Source organism: Otolemur garnettii, unplaced genomic scaffold, assembly GCF_000181295.1.
Source record: "Otolemur garnettii isolate 467f Iridium unplaced genomic scaffold, OtoGar3 scaffold00191, whole genome shotgun sequence".
NCBI classification, from domain to species: Eukaryota; Metazoa; Chordata; class Mammalia; order Primates; family Galagidae; genus Otolemur; species Otolemur garnettii.
The window spans coordinates 2,718,990-2,735,969 of NW_003852586.1; the positions used below are offsets into that span (position 1 = coordinate 2,718,990).

The following is a 16,980-nucleotide window of genomic DNA, read 5'->3' on the forward strand; positions in this document are numbered from 1 at the left end:
TTGCAAAGAGTAAATAAGAACAAGGGCTCATTCTACAGCTGTGAACTAGTAGGAAAAAATCTATCTAAAATTAAAAATTTGTTAATCCATTCATGGATGGATGGGCACTTGGGCTTCCTCCATGACTTGGCCATTATGAATTGAGCTGTAATGAATAATCTGGTGCAAATATCTTTGTTGCAAAGTGATTTTTGGTCTTTTGTATATACTCCTAGTAGAGGAATTGCAGGATCAAATGGTAGGTCTATTTTTAGATCCCTGAGTGTTCTCCAAACTTCTTTCCAAAAGGAACATATTAGCTTGCATTCCCACTAGCAGTGCACATCCACACGAACATCTGTAGTTTTTTGTACACCATGTAATACTATGCAGCCTTAAAAAAGACGGAGACTTTACCTCTTTTATGTTTACATGGATGGACCTGGAACATACTCTTCTTAGTAAAGTATCTCAAGAATGGGAGAAAAAGTATCCAATGTACTCAGCACTTCTATGAAACCAATTTATACTTACTCACACTTTCTTATGAAAGATAGATCACAACTATAGCCCCGGATGAAGAAGAGAAATGGAGTGGGAAGGGAGGGGATGGAGGAGGTTTGATAGAGGGAGGGTAAATGGTGGGACCACAACTATGAAGCATATTGCAAGGGTACAAGTCACATCTATTAAGTTTAGAACATAAATGTCTTAACACAGTAATCAAGTAAACGAGGTGAAAGCTATATTAATTAGTTTGATGTAAGCACTCCAAATTGTATAAAAAAATAAACCCATTGTACCCCACAAATACATAAATGTATTCATGATCTATGTGTATATGACTTAATAAAAGGAAAAAATAAGTAAAATTAAACATTTGCTCTTGGTCTCATTATACTATGCCCTAAGTACCCAAGATAACCAGCTACTGATTGATAGTTTAATTCAGTGGGTGTGGTCCTTCTGTCAACTGTTTAAATAACCACACACCCAAACACCCAGCATGAGCAATTATTTACATTGTTTTTATTCATTTGACTACCAGTGTCTCTTTAAGAGTTAGTGCAGGAAGACAGCAGTGGTGGCTCACACTTATAATCCAAGCACTTTGGAAGGCTGAAGCAGGAGGACCATTTGAGGCCAGGAGAGTGGGGCCAGCCTGGGCAACATAGCAAGATTCCAGTCTCTACAGATAATTCAAAAACCAGTAGGGTTTACTTTATGGAACTGAGCACAAAAAATAAAAGTACAGTACAAATTTCTTTTCCATTTGTCCACACAGTAAAGGTTCATTTTCTATGAGACAGTGAGTCTTAGATCACTGTGCTTTTAGTCTCAACTGTGAAATTTTACTTAGGACAACAGTATGATTATATGTCATATGTTTGTAAATATTAATTGATAGCTGCCTAAGTTTTATACATATAGATAAGTGTACACATTGTAAGAAAGGAAAAACTGTATTAAAATTGTAATACTCAATATATATCAGGCCAGGTGAGGAGGCTCACACCTGTAATCCTAGCACTCTGGGAGGCCGAGGTGGGTGGATTGGCTGAGCTCACAGTTTTGAGACCAGTATGAGCCAGAGCAAGACCTTGTCTCTAAAAATTAGCCAGGTGTTGTGGCGGGCACCTGTAGTCCCAGCTACTTGGGAGGATGAGGCAAGAGAGTCACTTGAGCCCAAGAGTTTGAGGTTGCTGTGAGCTATGAAGCCACAGCACTCTACCAAGGGTGACAAAATGAAACTCTGTCTCAAAAAATGAACACACAAACAAAAAACCCAAATATATATATATATGTTATGTTGTGTATATATATATATATGTTATCGATACATATATATATATATATAGATAACAAAAGATGCTCAAATCACATTTGGTTTCTGCAAATACAAAAGGCATTCCACCTCTATCTTTTGTTATCAACAAAGATTGATATAAAGAAGGTTCCAAAAGAGGAAATGACCATGTTTTTATCAGAAAAAAAAGTCTTACTTATTGCAGAAACATTAAGTTAATATTGTTAACAAAGAATATATTATAAAACTGGAACTATTTTTTAATTAAGCAACATCCAAATAAACTAATATTTGATACACAATGTTGAAGCATAATCTACAGTCTTTTCCTTCTCTAATAATTGTTTTATACAAACTAAAGTATATCTTCAAACACTAGAGTCCAATGGGGAAAAGATACCAAGTTCTGTTTTGAACTGTTCACAGTAGCTATAAAGCACCCAGAGAATGATAAGAAATGACCATGTGGGGATCAAAGGGAGAGACTGACAGTATATTTTAGGAAATATGGTTAATAGATATGGATTTCCATGCTTTCCCCAGGAGAGGTCAAAAGAGATAGGAGACTCAAAGCTTCCCTGTGCCTGTAGTGTCAAGCGACTCACTTGGGGGTTGGGGGGGTGGTGTAGGTGAGAGGAAGTGCATGTTCTTAATTCAAATCCACCTTGTTTCCACTTCCACTTCCATTACTTCTACACAGTCATGAGTTATTTACTATCTGAGCCTTTCCTATCTTTAAAATAGGAGCATTAACAGACTTTAGGAGGCCATAGTGAAGATTTGTGATCTGTGAGTACAATGGCTGACACATAGGCTCTCATAATAAAGTGTAGAAAGGTACATTTTCCAACATTCATGCAGTTCTTTAAAGCCAATACAGAGGAGAAAGAGAGAAAGGGAAGCTTTTTAAACAAGTCACAACTGAGTATTTGCTTTTCTGTTTAAGTGCAAACATGAAAAATCTCATGGATCAGGGCCCTGATTTAAAAACAAAATATTTTCTTGCACAGATTTCCATTGTGTTATGAGTAAAAATTCAGATAGTGTTTATAAGAATATTTCTGGGATAGTTTATAGTATATATTATACCCAATGTAGTTTATGTTATCTCATGTTTTGTAATCAGCAATATTCAGAGATTAAACTACAAGGTGCACTACTAACAAGAGAGAGGCATTTCCTCAGCTGTTTCTAGAGGGTGGCACAATCCATTCTTACATAATTGTGGCTTGTGAGATTAAGGTAATTTGGGCTACACACCCTTTACTTATTGAGTCATATGTCTCATGATGCTTTACAGTCATTGAGTTTAAGATGTTTTCCGTGAACTGAAAGCTAAACCGCCTTTATTGTCTTCCCCAAGGGAGACTGATTCATCTGCAGTTTTTTGCTCCAGCCTTCCTTTGGTTTTGGGGGATTTTGACCTCCAGCTTAACCCTTGCCTTTCAGTACATTTTCCTTCACACTTAGAGATCTTGGCACATCAGCTCATCTCTGAAAATACAATCACTCCTCAGTTGTTGTTTCAGGGAGGGTTAAGCAATTAGGAGCTTATTTACCTTTGTGGATTTATCCCAGCTTCCAACTCTAGTCTCTCACTGCCTCTCCTACCACTAAGTGGCCATCAACGTTCACTGAAATCTGAAAACTCTTGTGTATTTGTGATCACATGTAACTGGCAGGGTGACCCCATGAGATAACACTTAGGGAAGCAGAGGCTGGACAAGTTAACAAACGTCAAAGTGCTAATTTTCTCCAACTGGAAAACTACTACAGTAGTAGCTACAGAACTATGGACTTTGGACCAGTGTCAGTAAAAGTCCTCTTTCACTAGTATAGAAAGGTGGACAGACGAAACTGATGTATAATAGTAAAGACGTCATGAATTTAAAGCTTTTTATTATTCTGAGGTTATTTGTTTTCTATTATGTGTAATTTAGTGCACGTTTAGTGAATGATCATGTCAATATCAGGCTCAATTTTTACAATCTGTAATATGTTTATTCAATAAAATTGAAAGTTAGAACCTGGTTATCTGTCTCCAATAATGTTCTGAAATGTTAGTGGGCCCAGAGCTGCTGGCACACCCAGTGGTGGAATGCAAAGTGGTGAGGGGCGCCCTTAGCAGGCTTGTGTGCCAGCAGAGTGCAGGGGATGTCAGGCCCAGTCTGGGACTCACAGGCCTCATGGCAGCGACCTCAGAGCTTCCATTCCTTTCTCATTTATGCCAGGCTGCCAGCATAAAGAAGGGAAAGAAGATCAGATTAAAATCTGGCTAACTGTAACTGCTCTGTTAGGGTTTCTAAATCTGAAAGATGCTTAAGAATTAACACATGAAAGAATAATCTAAAACTCTCATAAATATGCACAAAGCACTATATAAGCTAAGCATTCTGCAAAGTGTCAGGAATGCAGCATTAAAAGCGTCTTTCCTCCCAAGGGACTCTGGGGCATAATCTATTTAGCTGGAGGTATGTGTTTGTACAACGTAAGGAGTCCTCATTCCATCTTCACATGGCCTTGGGAGGTGGCACTGTCACTGCTGTCCTTCAGGAAGAAGCTCTCAGGTCAACCACAATAGGACCCTGGAACCAGCAAGGGTCGTCCTTGGGCTCATGTCAGTCCCTCTGGTACCCACCCTCCCCAGTGTGAGTGGGTGATGTGTGTGCAATGTGTGTGACATGTGTGAGTGTTCATGTGTGTGAATGTATGTGAGGTGAGAGTGTGATTGTGGGAGTATGTGCAAGTGTGTGTGAGGGTGAGTGCAAGCTAAGTGTATGCAAGTGTGAGTGTGTAAGAGTGTGTGAGGGTAACAGTATGTGTGAGAGTGAGAATGAGTGTGGGAGTGTATGTATGAAAGTATGAGGATGAGAGTATGATTAAATGTGGGTGCGTGGGAGCTGAGTGTATACAAGTGTGTGCACAAGTATGTGAGGTGAGTGTGTGTGTTTGAGAGTGGTGAGAAAGTGTGTGAGTGTGAGCATTAGTGTGTGTAAGGGTATGTATTGAGTGTGTGTGTGTGTGATATGAAGGTGTGTGACTTGAGTATGTATGTAAGTGTGAGAGTGTTAGGATGAGGGTGTGTGATATGAGTGAATGTGAGTGTGCCATGCAGAGAGTCAGGCTGTGTGCAGGGCACCCCTGACATCTGCCTAGTAAACCCTACGCTATCCACAGCCAGATGTGCTGACTTAGCTGCACTCACAATTCCTGGAGAGATGACACATCGCCTACCTGCGGCAGCAGTGGCTGTGACCAATTTCAGGTCTCCCCCCACCTCCCCTTCTATCACGTGGTGTCATGAGAAAGTGGGGGTTCTCTTAGTAGGGTGAGAGCCCCCGCCCTGCTGGCCGTCCTCCTGCCCATCCTGGTGACCCCTGTCGGTGCTAGGACTGCTGTCCCTGGGGATTTTGTCCCCAAAATCTCTCTCCCCTGGAAAGGGAAGCAACGCCAAACACAGGCTGAAACGAAGGCCAGTGGGAAACCACTGAGGACAGCTTCCTTGGCCCCAGGCTCCTGTCTTCCATGTCCCACAGAGAGAGCCCGCAGGTGCACAGGGGTCGAGGGTGACCTGATGAGGCGGCTCCTGAGAGCGGTGAGTGACCCTGAGTTCCTCTCTCACTCCAAGGCCAGCACGGGGACCCTCGAGCTCAAGAATTCTGAATCCATACGTGGTGTGCTTCATCGTCGTCGCGGGGGTGGCCATCCTAGCAGTGGCAATAGCGCTACTCGTTTACTTCTTAGCTTTCGGTAAGTGCCAGATTTTTACTTTTCAGTCTAAGTAACTAAACGTATTTTTGGATTAAAAGGTTGCCATTCTCTGATTGTTGCTTTTATTACTTATTGTAACGGAATTATATATCCTATCATTCTCTCTAGATATACATTCATATCTATATTTTACTGTTAGTACTTTTTGCCATTTTCAGTAAAATGGCAAAAAGCCTTTTAGTATACCAAGCCTTTAGTATACCAGCCTTTTTAGTATACCAAGTGTTGTTACCCAGGCACGAATAATTCTTTTTTTTTTTTTTTTTATTGAACGGTAACTATGTACATTAATGCACTTCTAGGGTACAGTGTGGGGTTTTCACATGCAATCTGAAATACTTCCATCAACTGGTCAACACAGCCTTCATGTCATTTTCTCAGTTATTGCTTTAAAACATTCACATTCTACTCTTAGAAAGATTCACCTTACCTTATAGGGGCACGAATAATTCTAAGAAAAAACTCTTGATACCTTTCTGATGAGAAACTTTTCCCATTTTATTTTTCACGAATGCCATGATTTCCTTCTTCATTTAATAACCAGATAAAATTATCAAAATCAAATACTGCAAAGAGCTTTGTTTCAACACCTAAAATTTGGATTATTTATGTGTTCATAATTCATGCTCAACCTTTCAAAAACTAGTTACAGGCAGGACAGCCTGTATAATGATCAAGAAACAAGTTTGCAGTTGAGAAGTAGAAAATGATAAAGCCAAACTTTTAAAAAGATTATGTTCTTTTGTTATTTGTTTCTCTTATTTTATTTTTTAATAATTACATCACAAAAAAATAAAAAACAAGAACAAGAAAAAATAACATGAAGAGTATAAATACGCTACTCATTCATAAAGAACTTTCCCCAAAAATATTGGTGAATGTTCTGTCAGATGACTTAAAATAGATGTGTAAAAGTGTTAAATTTTACTAGATATTACATATTATGATCTGTTTTTCACTTAAAAATATACTTTGAGGTTATTTTTATTTCAGTTATAATTCTGTTAAATTATTTAAATCATTTAGATACATAATTCTGCTAAATAACTCAAATTATTTAAATCATTAAATCATGCAGGTGAGCATGCGGGTGTGAATGTGGAGGGAAAAAGAGAGAGAACATAATTTATAGTATGTTCTATTGTAAGGAAGCCAAAATGCAAAGGTTGTCTCGCAACCCTGCGAGAGAAGGGAGAGTTGACCTGAGTGGAAATGGTGGGAAATGGAGAAATAAAGCCAAGAAAGAGAGAGATACAAAGAAAGACAGGAGGCAAGAGATAAGATGGGAGTACTAACACAGCTAATGGCTGCAGCCAGCACCTGAACTGTGGAAACAGCTTTACTTATACAGCATCTTAACAAGGTTTCATAAATCTTAGCATATGGGGTAGAGATCATCCCTAAAGAGGGAAAACTATGTGCTTGCCAATAATAGGAAAAGTATGCATGGGCTATGTGACTTCTGGCAGATAGAAAGAATGTTGTTAAAGGAGGAGAAGTGATTGGGGGTCGCTCTCTGAGCATTTCCCAGGCTGTGGGGGCCCTGCCACCCACATCCTGCTCCCTACAGGTTGAAATGAAATACTCCAAGAGTGCAATAAAATTACTAACATTAGAAAAACCAATAATAAGGAATAATCATTTCAAGCCAATAAAATGTAAAGAATGTGACTAAGTTTGCTTTTGACTACATTTTGCTATAAAATTACCTGGATTCACCTATCCCTAAAGTGAATTATAGAGGCAGGGAAAAGAGATATTGCGTTTCAGATGAAATGAGTGAATTTTCTCTCTCAGTGACACCACTGTCATGCACACACACAAAGAGGAGAACCCATGGTAAGAGCTCTTCAATCCAGTGATCACCACCCCCTCCAAATGACCCATCCATCCACTACCAGGGACCTGCCTTCCCCCAGGACCTCCAGCTCTCCTGGATCAAGGGGATTCTTTGCATAAATAATGTATAACATTGCTCAAGAGAGAGCAGGTTCTATTAGGTTATTTACATGTTTTTGAATTGTGTACAGGTATGTTTTAAGGATTTTTATCTCCTTCACACAGCTAAACATGTCCTCTGGAGGACCCTTTTTTGTGAAAATAATTCACATTGAATAGCTAGATCAGATATCTTATCAGAAGACTTATTTTCTTACTTATTCCAGAAAGACTAATGGCAAATCACTAATTCCCCTATATAGAATATTATTTGAAATAATTTTTAAAACTATTCAGAATTACTTTGGGCTTTTTCTTAATGGCATATAAATAAGAGGATATTATAAATATTCATTAATATATTTGGAATGAATAAACCATAAATCCCCCTAAAATATCATAAAAATGAAAATTATAGTGTTTCTGAACAATTTTTAATTTCTTAAACAATTACTCTGATTTTCATACATCTTAAATAGTTCTGTCTTTGCTAACTTTTTTAAAATTGAAAAAATATTAATTTTATTATCTTTACTTTTATATTAAGCATATAGTTTTCTTTCTTTCTTTTTTCAAATAGAGCCTCATTCTGTTGCCTGGGGTAGAGTGCTGAACCTCAAACTCCTAAGTTAAAGTGATCCTCCTGCCTCAGCTTCCACCACAACAGCTGGCTAACTTTTTTTTTCTATTTTTAGTAGAGAGAAGGTCTCGCTCTTGCTCAGGCTGATCTCAAACTCCTGAGCTCAGGCCGTCTGCTAATCTGGGCCTCCCAGAGTGCTGGGATTACAGGTGTAAGCCATCACACCTGGCCCAGAGTTTTCTTTCTTTCAAAGACAGCTTTTGAATTGTGTAATACAGTTTCTCATAATCCTGAATAAAGTAAAGATTCAGTTATTTAGTAAAATGAGACTGATTCTGCCTTTTCTTTCTTTTCCAGATGAAAAATCTTACTTCTATAGAAGCAGCTTTCAAATCCTAAATGTTGAATATAATAACAAATTAAATTCACCAGCTACACAGGAATACAGGACTTTGAGTGGAAGAATTGAAGCTCTAGTAAGTTAATATTTGTCCTTGCTCTTTATCATTTATAAAATTAATACAGGGTATCCATAAAGTTCACATGCTAAGCTTAAATTACACATGAACTTCATGAACATCCTGTATAATAAACCTCATATTTTGTGATGTAGTTTCAATTGCCAGATACTCTATGTATTTTCCTTCCTTGAGTGGTGAAAGATGTGTTTCTAGGTGCTTTTTACCAAGTTAGTTTACAAGTATACTAGTTCTTACATCTTAAGTCATGAGTAAAAAGTGTTACAGGGGCCATTAGTAAATAGCCATTTTATTTGGTTATGATCTCAAAGGCTGGAAATCTATCATTTGTATAATCAAACATTGAGAGTACCCTTTTTTTTTTTTCAGTTTTTGGCCGGGGCTGGGTTTGAACCCGCCACCTCCAGCATATGGGGCCGGCTCCCTACTCCTTTGAGCCACAGGTGCCACCCAGAGAGTGCCTTTTTACATTATTTTTATTTTGTCCTCTTCCTGCTTTCCTTATCCAACTAAACATACAAGGTAGTAAATGGTAAAAGACACTTTTACCATATCAGTAATAACATAGTTTGTACAATATCACACGCTCAATGGTAGACACAGAAGCCTGACTGGAAACACACAAAGTAAGCCTAGACTCTCCCTGAAGGGGCCCTCACCCTCACTTTTGCTCATATTCCATGCATCACATGCCTCCTTGTGCCCACTGCTGCCTCCCAGGACACTTCAAAAGCCAACCTGTGACACACATGTATCACACCAGACCAGGGTCCTGTCCTTCTCAGCCCTTCAGAGTTAGAGCAGACTAGTCTCAGAGTTGCTCATTCACCCTCACCTTTTTAAAGAGTCCCACAAATATAAATTACGTGATAGTTCTAACTTTAGCATGTAACAAAAATCATTTGGCAGTCTTGTGGAATCTCAGAATTCTTGGCCCCAGTGTCAGTTTCTGATTTAGTAGGTCTGGATGGACTGAAGAACATGCATTTTTAGCAAGTTCTTATGGGATGCTGTTGCTCACAGACCAGGGACCACACTGAAGACACAAGCCAGTCTGTGGTGAGAACTAGCACCACTGGGGACTGAACTGCTGGCTTATCTAACACATTTTTCCTAGAGGGAAGCTTTGCTGAGAGCCACATTACAAGAAGACTGCTTGGTGAGGGTGGAATAGAGCAGAGAAGTTAGACATGCCCATTAGATATTTGATGAGATTGGAATTATCAGCTATATAGGATGATCTGGGGAGAGAATCTAGGCCCAGAGGTAGAGAACTAACACTGGAGAGCCAGAGTTTATCATGTCAGAATTGGGAGTTATGTTGTGGCATGACAGCAACACAGACAGGAGTCAATGGAGAGGGGTGTATAAGAAAACTAGCTATATTCAGTCATGGAGACCAGAGATGATTTCTCATCTAAGATGAGGGAAATGAGTGGGGCACACAGGGCTAAAACATGAGCCAAGAGAGGCGTGAGAAGGTGCTTAGCTAACAAGCCTGGATTTTCTTTTATAGGAAAAAAATGCCTTAAATTGAAGATAAGGAAGGAAAAAGACTCTGATGGATCTTGCAACATAACAAGATCTCATCTCTTAAAAATGAAAAGAAATTACCTGATGTTAAAAATAGCCTATGCTGCTTAGGCATGAACCAGAAATGACAAAAAATGAACTGCCCTTTGCTTCTTTTTTTCCTTCTCTTCAAGCTTTCCCTTGCTACTCATTTTGCTCTGGTTTCATCCATTTAAATCACTGTTAGGGGGAAATCACACATGGTGAGCTGTCAGTGGACTTCCCAGTGCTGGCTCCTCCCCAAATCCCTCAGTAACAGCCACCAGAACCACATAAATCAGGTCCTGTGGAAGAATGAGGAGCACATCTGAAGTCTCCAGCAACTCCATGAAGATGTGTCCTGTCCACTGCCACATATGGGGAAGGGAGGAAGAGGCAGGTGCTGTACCAAAGGACACAGTGCCCTCCCAAACCAGCACGTTGAAATGAGCTAAAACTCAGTCCTCTTCCTTACTAACGCAATTCTCACATTGCAGGGTTGGGAGCAAAGAGAGGGAGAACTGTGACTACAGAGAGATTTTTTTCCTTTCTTTTTATAGATTACTAAAACATTCAAAGAATCAAATTTAAGAAATCAATTCATCAGAGCTCATGTCATCAAACTGAGGTGAGTGAAACTATATCAAAAAATATTTAAGTACAAATAACAATTTGGCACATTTGACTTTCATTCACAAAATCAATAATGAGTGATGGGTTCACACAATTTGTTGAAATATTATGAAAATTGAATCCTTGGCAGCTTAAAAAAACAATGCCCCTCCCAAAACAACATCACATATGATCTATTTAGCTACTAATATAGACAACCATATTACTCTATTCGTAGAGGAAGAAGGAGGGAAGGGTGCAGTGACAGGCCACCTGCTGCATAAGTCCCAAAAGGTTCCTCACAGTGCAGCCCACTTAAACTGCTCCTCCCAAAGCCATGCAATGCTGTGGTCTCACTGAAGATCAGGACACCATAACCAGAATCAAAAGGGGCTTTTTGGTTTTAACTGTTTGTAATGCTATAATAAAAGGTGCTGTTCCCAAATCTAAAACATTGGTCATAGATTAATAAGAGGACCAGCACACACGTGCTTGTTATCTGTCCATATGCTGTGAGGAATAAGCCTCAACTGAGATCTTCACCTTTACCAACCTCCCACAAATGCCTGGAAGCATGCACACATGTCCATATCACCCAACTCTTCAAATAGTATGGAAAAGTTCTTTGGTAGTGGGAGGAGTGATACTAAGTCTTTCTCAAATACTAACATCATAGGAAAATTACTTCTTATCCTCTGGAGAGTTACCTGCTAAGTGCTCAGGGTCCAGAGGAGTTAGAGGGGTAGGTAGAGTCTGTGGAGCAGGCACTTTGCCAAGTGAGCTTCAGTTAGTCAGCAGGCGCATCCTCATGATGGCCATACTAGACACTAGCTCGAAGGTAAATAAGTAGTAGGACCCAGTGTGCAGCTCACCTCGCCCCTCCTGTGTTCAATTCCTACTTACCACTCATTCCTCTGAAGAATGGCTTCAACCCCACCATGAAGTGTAAACTGATCTTGCCAAGTTCAACACTGACGTCCAAATCACAAAATCCAAAGGGACCTTGGACGTCCCAAGGTGTCACTGGCCTGAATACCCCTAAGACAGGACTGTGTCTGGGTCTGTGGCTGCAGCCCTGCTGCCGCCAGTTCCCCAGCTGCACCTGCCGCCCCGCTTGCTCCCGCGCGGTGGCTCTGCAAAGCTTCTGCACTCCCTGGAGGTGGCCAGGCCTCATCTGCTCAGTTCAGTCTCTGTGGCTTCCTTGCTGATCACTCGCTGAATAGCCTCAAAGTTGTGTCTGGCCAGCCCTCTAAATACTAGTGTCTCTGCCTAGCTGCCCTCTTGATGTCGCACATGGGTGTGCTAGTTAGCCCTTCTAGTCTTACTGTCCTTTTACTGTTTCTGTGCTCTTCTTTGGCATGGCTTTGGGTATACATTGAGCTTTCTCATGTCTCTTAACCTCTATTTGATCTTTTTCATCTCTATCTGTGTTAGATTCTGTGTAATTTTTTCATCTTTTTCAATTAACACATTGTCACACTAGAAAGAAAAAAAAATTTCCTTGTGGCCACAGTATTTTATAGGTCAAGATAGGTCAGTAGACATGTGAGTTTGTATGTATCATGAGGCCCTGGGATCAAAAGTAGCATTAGTTAAATACAACTCACATAGTAGTTAATTTGTTAACTAATTTCTCTTCAACTTCAACTAGTATTCTGTGTGACCTATTTATTTACTTCAGCTTCGGTGAGTATGTTTTTCTGTCTGCAAGCTCTATTTGTTTCTTTTGAGAATGTGCCTAGTCTTTTAAATAATGTCTTCTACTCAGCTCAAATTTATGATTCCTTCACATATGTCATTAATCATTTCAAACATACTTAACTAATATATTTAATGATCTGTTAATTCTGTTACGGGAAGTTTTTAAGGATGCTCTTCTTACTCTTTTGACTCTGGTTGGTGATGCAAGGGTCACACTGGAATTGTACACATCTCTTTAATCACACTACTAAGTGGGTCCCATGCAGCCTGGATTTAATACACATATCTCCAGAGTATTTGTTCTGTTAGAGAAATCAAAAGCAGGTGGGTTGTCTTTTTAGTAATTTCTTAGCTTAACAGTTCTGGGACTACGTGGCTGATACTAATGCAGATTCAGACATTATGCAGCCAGGGCCCCTGATTAAAAATTCTCAGGTGAGACTTCTTTTTTCTATCTAGAGCTAAATCTTGGAGACAGATAAACTTCTTTCTATTTTATAAGAGAATAAACAGAATTTCTTTTTCATCTTCATTCATGCTTTCACTGGGGGCTTAGTTTTTTGAGACCTTGGTCTTGTTCTGACACTTCAAATTCAGCTCCTTAAGTGTCCAAATGCTATTGAGTGTTCAAGTTCAACTTCCTAATTGCCCTAATGCTATTAAGTAGTCTAGTTTTACCACATAATACTCATGTTCTTCTTTATTTTGGGTCCTCATGGAGTTTCCTTACTTTCAGGTGAGCTCAGCCTGGTATAGGAAATGGAATTTATTGTATATTATTTAGCACTTTTGTTTCTCTTATATGGAAAGAGTTTTTATTATTTAAGCTTCCCTATTGCTGGATGTGGAAGTTGTCATTATGCCATTACTTGTTCACTGTCTGCTTCTCCATGTAAACTGCAAGACCTGTGAGATGGCAATGGTGACTCTGGGCCACATTAGAACAGAGCCCAGCACAAGAAGGTGCTTATCAAATATTTGTTAGATAAATATTAAATTAAATTAGTGTATGTTCTATCAGAGAAATCAAAAGCAGATGGGTTGTCCTTTTAGTAATTTCTTAGCCTAACAGTTCTGGGGCTACTATTTAGTAATACTAAATATTAGGTCAGAACTGTCAATTGAGATGAGAGGAAGACACCGAGAGTGAATATGAGAACATCAAAACAGAATTTGTTTAATGCACATCTTCAGAACAGAGAATAGCTAATGTCAGATGTAGGAAGTAGTGATGTGGTGAATTTCATGGAAGAAAGAGTGATTTATCTATGTGTTGATAATCAAAATCTTTAATCAGCTTTTCAAGATTTATTATGAGGAATATCTGTAATTAATTGAAATGGATGATCCAATCTCAATATCCAACAAAAGTTAAAATTAGCCATTGCCATTTTAGCCAGATAACTGGACCTAGATAACTGCAAGTTGAGTCTCTAACTCACACATATTTGAAAACTCATCACTTTATAAGATTGTTTAAGGAGATGAGTCTTACTTAAAATTGATTAAGTCTAATATTAACTAATACTTAAAATTATACTACAGAGGGTACAGGGTACCATAAATTGAAATCAGTATTGTGGGATTACATCATGATATAAGATTACATATGAAAACACTGTTATATGATAAAAGGCTCAATGAAAAAGAATATGGAAATAGGACAGTTGAAAATTACCATACTTATTCATTGTTGAAAATATGTTTTAATTTATAGGCAAAGTGATGGTGGTGTGATGGCAGATATTGTCATGAAATTTCGATTCACTAGAAATAACTATGGAGCAACAATGAAAAACAGAATTGAATCTATTTTACACCAAATGTTGAATAACTCTGGAAACTTGGAAATAAACCTTCCATCTGAAGTAACATGCAAGTACCATTTTTACAAACTCTTTATTCCAACATATCTCTCAAGTTTACCAAGTCACATTAGCATTTTAATTAAATGAGAGACTTTTCTTTGGAATTAAACTTTATGAAAACAATATATTAAAAAGCTAAATATAACAGATAGCTCTCTAATACAAAACATTCTAATATTTAAGAATGATTTGGCATTCATATCACAAATTTTATTTGTTAAGATTCTTATTAATTGCTCGGTGCCTGTAGGTCTGTGGTTAGGGCATCAGCCACATACACTCGGAGCTGGTGGGTTTGAACCTGGCCTGAGCCTGCTAAACAATGACAACTACAACAAAAAAATAGCTAGGCATTGTGGCGAGTGCCTATAGTCCCTGCTACTGGGAGGCTAGGGCAAGAGAATTGCTTGAGCCTAAGAGTTTGATGTTGCTGTGAGTTGTGACACTACAGCACTCTATCAAGGGCGACATAGTGAGACTCTGTCTTAAGAAAAAAAAATTCTTATTAATTATCCCTCCAATACTTCTTGTGAGGAACACAGTTGTCATATGTGCCGTCCATGGCCACACAGTGCAAAGGGTAAGTAGATGCTCAAGATCAGAGAACTCTTATTCATGATCCACCTCACAAACTCTTTTATTTTTCTTCATAATAGAACAATTGAAATTACAAAGTTAGTTATTTAATTTTTGTATTGTTTGGCTGTATCTTACTATGTAAACTTCCTAAAAGTAAGAATCAGTCTTTCTTCTTCATCCTGCTATCCTTCCCTCACCCAATATCTAGCAAATAACATATTCAAAGAATAGTTATTGTGTGACTGAAAGAAAAGAAATACTTAATAAGTGCATAGAATTTAGGGACACCCCTCCAACTTTGTCATGTTCCACTAGCCTAATACACCATGATTTCCTCATAATGTGCTCAAGATTAAAGGGATTTTGGTGGCTCCCACACTGGACTGATATGTACCTGTTACAATTGTACTGATGGTTAAAACGTTGAAATGCTTTCCTTTTAGTTGACAATCACTACCTTCAGCCTACAAAGTTGTCTTTCAAGAGCCTTCAAATACCCTCATCCTCACCTACTCCCAGCTTCTCCCCTGCAACTAGTCAAGTCTGGCAGCAGAAACTCTAAGACCTTCTCCAACTCCATAACCTGCTGCAGCCTCTTTGACTGGCTGAAGGTTTATGCACTGGTTTATTGAGTAACTGCATGTTACCTCTGCCATCACACAGTAGGGAATTCTTTCAAAAGCACTTCCCAATTGTTTTTCACCTGTTCAGTGTTGTCCTAGACAGTGTGGGGACACAAGAACAACATAGTGGTGTCTACCTCCTGGGAGCTCATGGTCTAGTTAAAGCAGAAGATGTCACAACTCAAGAGTGTGACAAGCAGGGCAGCATAGGACCAGATGCCCCATGTGTGCACAGACAGCAACCACTGCAGGGATCCAGGAAAGAAAGAGAACCGAGGGCAAATTGATTAAATTGGGATCTCTCAGCAAAGCTCTATGAAGGAGGACAAGCTTTAACTTTGAAATATGGGTAGGATTTCCATATTTTGAAATGAGAGAAAGAAAGCTGCCAGAGAAGGAGAGTCCAGGGAAATTAATCTGCAGTAAAATCAAAGCTTTGATAGAGCAGTGAAGAGAGGGGCTTGCTGGAATGGTAGGTTTGTGTTGTCACCATTTTCATTGTTGTCACCAAAACATTTGGTGAGCACTTACTATTTCTCAGGCATGGCTTTAAGTGCCTTGTATGTATTTTTCCTTTTATTTAATCCTTACAAAAAACACATATTATTTCCTCCCTGATAGCTTCTGGGGTTGTCTTAGGTGATACTGGTTACCTCCTCCTTTCTTTCCACTTTGCCCTTAAATTTTTTCAAATGAGTCCTTGATTTTCTATCTGTAAATTGTGTAAGGGCAGGGTCCATGTTGCTCACTGCTACATCTGTACCTGTGGAGCAGTGCCGGCCGAGTGAGCAGTGCGTTTGGACCACATGGGTGAGAGGTCAGGTTCTCTTACAGCATTTGTCACACTGTCTCCAATGACTTGCTTGTGATTCTGTTTTCTGACTAAAACAGAACTAGTAACTTGAAAGCAGAGACATCTAGTAAGTATTTGATGAGAAATTAAAGCATAAATATTAGTATGCATAATAACAAATTGGGACAGTGTAAACAAAATACCTGGGAGGATTGTGACTCAGAGACTGCAACAGGTGTGGGCTGGAACCTGGAAGTCTCCACTTTGGCAAACCCTCCACTGGTTCGGACTTGGTTGTTTGAGTACTGCAAGAAATCACATATAGCCTTTGCTGTGTTGACCTTATTCTCTCCCTTTTGCTTTCAATGCTAGCAATTTCTGACCAGGACACAGAACAGATTGTATCCACTACAGGTAAGCTTTAAAATTATTTTGTAAACATACTTCGTCCAAAATATAAAGAGTAAAATCGCCAAGTCTTCTGTGTTCTTTACTAAGGCAATGTTTATGAAGCTGGAACTTTTGTTAGTTCACTACAGTGGGCTGGCTGACCCTGCTGACCCCACTGGCCCCTAGACTGATGTTTATGTCCCTCCTTCTGAGAGGAAAGAAGCAGCAGAGGTCACAACCCATTCTGTGCTCCAGCTCCACCTTATAAACCTTTCCCTAAAGTGATGAGAAACTCTCACTGCCCTGGCC

At 39.2% G+C, this 16,980-nt stretch overlaps 1 protein-coding gene across 1 annotated transcript in view; it reads left to right on the forward strand.

Annotated features, from left to right (window-relative positions):
- The window catches only part of TMPRSS11D (transmembrane protease, serine 11D), a 46,927-nt gene that overhangs the window by 12,087 nt on the left and 17,860 nt on the right, over nucleotides 1–16,980 (forward strand). The window contains exons 2-6 of the mRNA XM_023507593.1: nucleotides 5,415–5,536; nucleotides 8,433–8,551; nucleotides 10,666–10,733; nucleotides 14,136–14,297; nucleotides 15,923–15,935. Of these exons, the coding sequence (XP_023363361.1) occupies nucleotides 5,415–5,536; nucleotides 8,433–8,551; nucleotides 10,666–10,733; nucleotides 14,136–14,297; nucleotides 15,923–15,935 (484 nt within the window). The remainder of the gene's footprint in view (nucleotides 1–5,414; nucleotides 5,537–8,432; nucleotides 8,552–10,665; nucleotides 10,734–14,135; nucleotides 14,298–15,922; nucleotides 15,936–16,980) is intronic.